At 34.7% G+C, this 4,607-nt stretch overlaps 1 protein-coding gene across 1 annotated transcript; it reads right to left on the bottom strand.

The window, feature by feature from the left end:
• Positions 1-3,913: 3,913 nt before the first annotated feature.
• Positions 3,914-4,384, bottom strand: LOC118754057. Its single transcript, XM_036488924.1, has one exon. It carries the CDS (start codon positions 4,382-4,384, stop codon positions 3,914-3,916), a length of 471 nt encoding a protein of 156 aa, XP_036344817.1.
• Between the last annotated feature and the right edge of the window lie 223 nt (positions 4,385-4,607).

Genomic DNA, 4,607 nt, shown 5'->3' with positions numbered 1-4,607 from the left:
AAGCTTTGCTTTATGGTGTCGGACACACAACATTGAAAGTTTCTGGAGCACAACATTGAAAGTTTCTGGAACACAACATTGCAAGTTGATAAAAGCGTTGTAAAATATCCCTCTCCACTTTGAAAGTGTCCCAAAATAACCGTCACTATTTAAGAGAAAAAGTATAATATTTATAATGGTTTATTTTTTGTAGATGTGTGCTCCTCTCAGTGGGAAAGGGTTATTTGCATATCTTTATACCCGAGCGCACTTGTGCACAAGGGTATACTAACTTTGTTCACATAACGGTTCAGAAAGAAAAGAGAAATCGATTAGCGGTGACTGTCTGTCCGTCCGTCTGTCCGTCCGTCCATGTACACGATAAATCGAGCAAAAAATTAGATATCTCACCGAAATTTGGTATGTAGGTTTCCATGTATCCAAGGTAGATTGGTATTGAAAATCGGCGAAATCGGACTGTAACCACGCCCACTTCCCATATAACGGTAATTTTCAGAAATACGAAAACTGCGATATTTTAGTAACTACTGAAGATTATTTACTTAAAATTGATATTAAAAATAACTTTTAGACGAAAAATAAGAATATTATAAATTTTTAGAAAATAGGCGTAGCCACGCCCACTCATGGTTACATGTATATATCTTGCTGACCGCTGCACCAATTTCTTCCAAACTTGGCACAGTTGTTAGCTTTGGTACAACGTACCAAACGGCCGAAAATTTTTTAAATCGGACAATAAGCACGCCTACATCGCATATAACGGTAAATTAGAGAAATACAAAATCTTCGATAAATCAGTAAATATTAAAGATAATTTATTCAAAATTGATGTTTGCAACAATTCTTTACCATGAAATACGTGTATGATAAAATATTGGAAAATGGGCGTGGCACCGCCTACTTATGATCACATATATGTATATCGGTAACCGTTCTACCAAATTGTACCAAACTCGGTATGGTTATTGTGCTTGCCACATAAAAGCAAAACGTTGAAAATTACTGAAATCGGACTAAAATTGCGGCCGTTTTTCATATAACGTTAAATTTCAGAAATGCTTGAAACTTCAATATTTCGAAATTTAAGGACGCTAATTTACTCAAAATTTGTACATCCCGGCTTACCATGTAGCTTTAGCTTTCGGAAAGGTGAAAAGGGAACAGTCCAGCGCCTTCCGATACAGCCGCTAAATTTAAACGTAGAATACGTGGTATGGTTAAGAGCATATCCAAGTCAAAAACAAAAACACACACTAAGAAAAAATATCGAAAACAAATGGGATAAATATATCGATGAAAATATCGATATCAAAATCGGTAATAATATCGATAGCAAAAAGGATAACTAAATCGGTAAAAATATCGATAACAAAATCGATATAAATATCGATTGCAAAATCGATAACTAAATCGATTACAAAATCGGTTACCAAATCTTTAAGAGAATCGATAACAAAATCTATAAAAATGTCGATAACAAAAGCCATGACAATATCGATAGCAAAATCGATAAAAATATCGATAAAAAACCGATAAAAATATCGATAACAAAATCGATTAAAATGTCGACAACGAAATCTATAAAAATATCTATTACAAAATCAATAGCAAAATCGATAAAAATATCGATGACAAAACTGACAAAAATATCGATAAAAATATCGATAACAAAATCAATAAAAATATCGACAACAAAATCGAAAAACATAGCGATAAAAATATCGATCATTTAATTTCCGAAAATATCGATATAACAATATCGATAAAAATATCGATCACAAAACCGACAAAATATCGATTTTTATATCGATAAGTCCCGAGGATCCCGAAAATCTCTAAAATCCCGAAGTAGTTCCCAGATTGAGTCTCTGTGCCTCTTATCTATATCCTTTTCTCTAAACCGACTTTTATTTTAATCTTTCTTCCTCTGTCTTCATCTATACTTTTATCGGTATGCTCATCCCCATCCATTTCTTTATATTTATCTTTGTTTTTATTTTTATGTTGATCATATTCTTCATATACATATTCCCTTCACCTTTGCCCTTATATAAGTAAAGTGTTTAAATTTACCTTGGTCTTCGTTTTTGCTTTTATCTTTACGCAACTTTGTTTTTGTTTTTATTTCTACCATTGCCTTTATCCTTTTCTTTATGTATGTACGTAATCACCTTTACTTTACGATTAGGTTATAAATATTGCGCCATCTGTTTATCAAAAACACAGATATGTACTTACGCACCCATACATACTTTTTGTCTCGTTCCCACACTTCCAACGCATGCACGTGTTTGCAAAACGATGACGAAGTGATTTTGTATGGGAAAGCACTTATGCCCATATATCTGAATCAAATAAACATACTTAGAAGATATCAATTCTTCCCGTATACCAAACGAAAGGAAAACTCTTGAACTTTTGATTAAAGAAAATGAAAACAAAATCATTCGAGGGGGTTTCGAGCATTTTGGTAATAAAAAAAATTGCAAATTTTTTCAACAATTTTTTGCCTTAACATGCTCAATATTTGTTGAATTTATATAAAATTTGTACACGATAATATTTCTACTGCTCCAAATAATCTATATCCCGAAAATGAAAGTTATATCTGCAAATCATAAGCCGCAGGAGCACTTTAAAGGCTCAAATTTACCCCAAAATAAGCCAATGTTTACGGTTATTTTTACGACAGAAACCGAATCCGTTACTTAGAAAAATGAATCTGTCGATAGGTTTCGAATTTTATCTTTGAAACGCCATACTCTTCTTAGAAATCGCTTCATTAGTTCTCGTGCAATAAGCGTTTTCGTGAAGCTCTAAAATTTACAACTACAACATTTCAGCATAGCCTCCATATCGTAAGGTAAGACGTATTCTACGTCAAAACATATATTTGGTACTTGCCCCGGGTATTTAATGTTCGGCTCCGCCCGAACTTAGACTTTCTTACTAGTTTTCCGTTGCTGTTGGACACGGACACTTAGTGTTAGAGCGCGGTTACCCGCGAACGTGTACGCAATGTACCGTAGAAGTGCGTAGAAACATATCATATTTGCTGTTGATAGAGAGAGAGAGAGAGATATAAGCTGTATTTTGGAACGAATTTCCGTCATCCCTTGCCAAATTTGGTTTGGAGACAAACCGGTTTCGGCGTTGTGCCATCTTCAGTGTCATTTTTCGTTCTGCATAATTTTTGTTGGTTGCTCGTATTTATACTCCTTGTTAACTACCTCTTTCTTTTGTTAGGTACGTCTTTTTAGTTTTGCAGTGTTTGCGGTGGTCAATAGGCAGATGAATTGTTTTGACTCGTTTTTGACGGCAGGTAGAAGTCCGTGATTTTTACCCGCTTTGTTTTTGCAGTTGGTGTATTCCCTTCCATGTCTGTCCTTAATATTTTGTTGTTGTCCTTTTTCTTCTCGTACAGTAGTTTTAGAGGTTCAAACAGTACGTCCGATACAGTATTTATTTGCTCATTTATTATTTGTCCTTTGAAGGTCTTCTGTTTATATATTTCCATATTTTCTAATATATTCAAACTTTGTCCTTTATGTTGTACACGGAGAAGTTCTGTTGTTTGTCCAATTTTCATTGGTGTGCATTTATTTTTGATCACGTGATTCGAGAAGTTCGATTCTATTGCAGCCTCTGGTTTTCGTTTTTTCTTATTATAATCCCTTATGTGTTCTCGATACCTTGTTCTTATATTTCGTTCTGTTTGTCCTATGTAACTGTGTCGGCACTCGCTGGTTAACTTGTAAACACCCTGTTTATTGTTGTTGTTGTTATTAGTTGTCTAAATGCTGCATTTTTGTGTTGCTGTGGGTGGTTTAAGCTATTGTGTATAATTGTGTCTGTGGCTGTTGGTTTTCTGCATATTTCGAACTCTATCTTGTTCGTGGTATCGTTTATTTTAATCCAGATTGTTAATCTTTCTTTCCTTTTCCGTTTCCATGGTGAATTTTATATTCTGGTGTTGTTTGTTGAGATAGTCTAGTATCTGTTTCTCTTTGTTTCCCTCTATTAGACATATTACATCATCGACATATCTCGCGTAGAATTTTACTCCTAGGTTGGTCAATAGGTTTTTCATGTATTTCTCCTCCAGTGTTTGCATGAATACTTCCATGAGTATTGCTGACGTCGGATTGCCTATTCCTAACCCGTTAATCTGTTTATATATCTTATTGTTGAACCGGAAGTAGTTTTGTTTTAATGTAACCTTCAACGCGTTTATTATTTCCGTGACAGCCTCTCTTTTCATTTTTCCCATCAGTATTTCTTGTACGGTCTGTATGGTTTCTATTGTTGGTATCGATGGGTAAAGGTCCTTGATGTCAAATGATACGAATTTAGTGTTTTCGTTGATCTTCAACGATTTCATTTTCTCGATTAGTTCCGTTGTATTTGTAATAGTATATTTATTGCGTAGATCCACGTTATCCTTCAGCAGCGTTTTAAGGTGCCTACAAGCAGACTTGTAATTAATGAAAGGTCTCACCGGGGTGCCTGGTTTGTGTGTCTTCGGCAAAGCTATCAACGGAAGGACACTCGGGTTCTTAAGTGTTAGTCTATATGGTAGATAATCCTTTATTATGGCTGCGCTT

The sequence above is a fragment of the Rhagoletis pomonella genome, unplaced genomic scaffold (assembly GCF_013731165.1).
Source record: "Rhagoletis pomonella isolate Grant_MI unplaced genomic scaffold, Rhpom_1.0 Rhpom_scaffold_03290, whole genome shotgun sequence".
NCBI classification, from domain to species: domain Eukaryota; kingdom Metazoa; phylum Arthropoda; class Insecta; order Diptera; family Tephritidae; genus Rhagoletis; species Rhagoletis pomonella.
Note: the sequence above shows the minus strand (reverse complement) of the source record. Positions and strands in the feature narration are given on the sequence as shown.

Bases quoted from the DNA above. Each gene is read 5' to 3' on its own strand.
- LOC118754057 (XM_036488924.1), bottom strand. From the start codon at position 4,384: ATGAAATCGTTGAAGATCAACGAAAACACTAAATTCGTATCATTTGAC.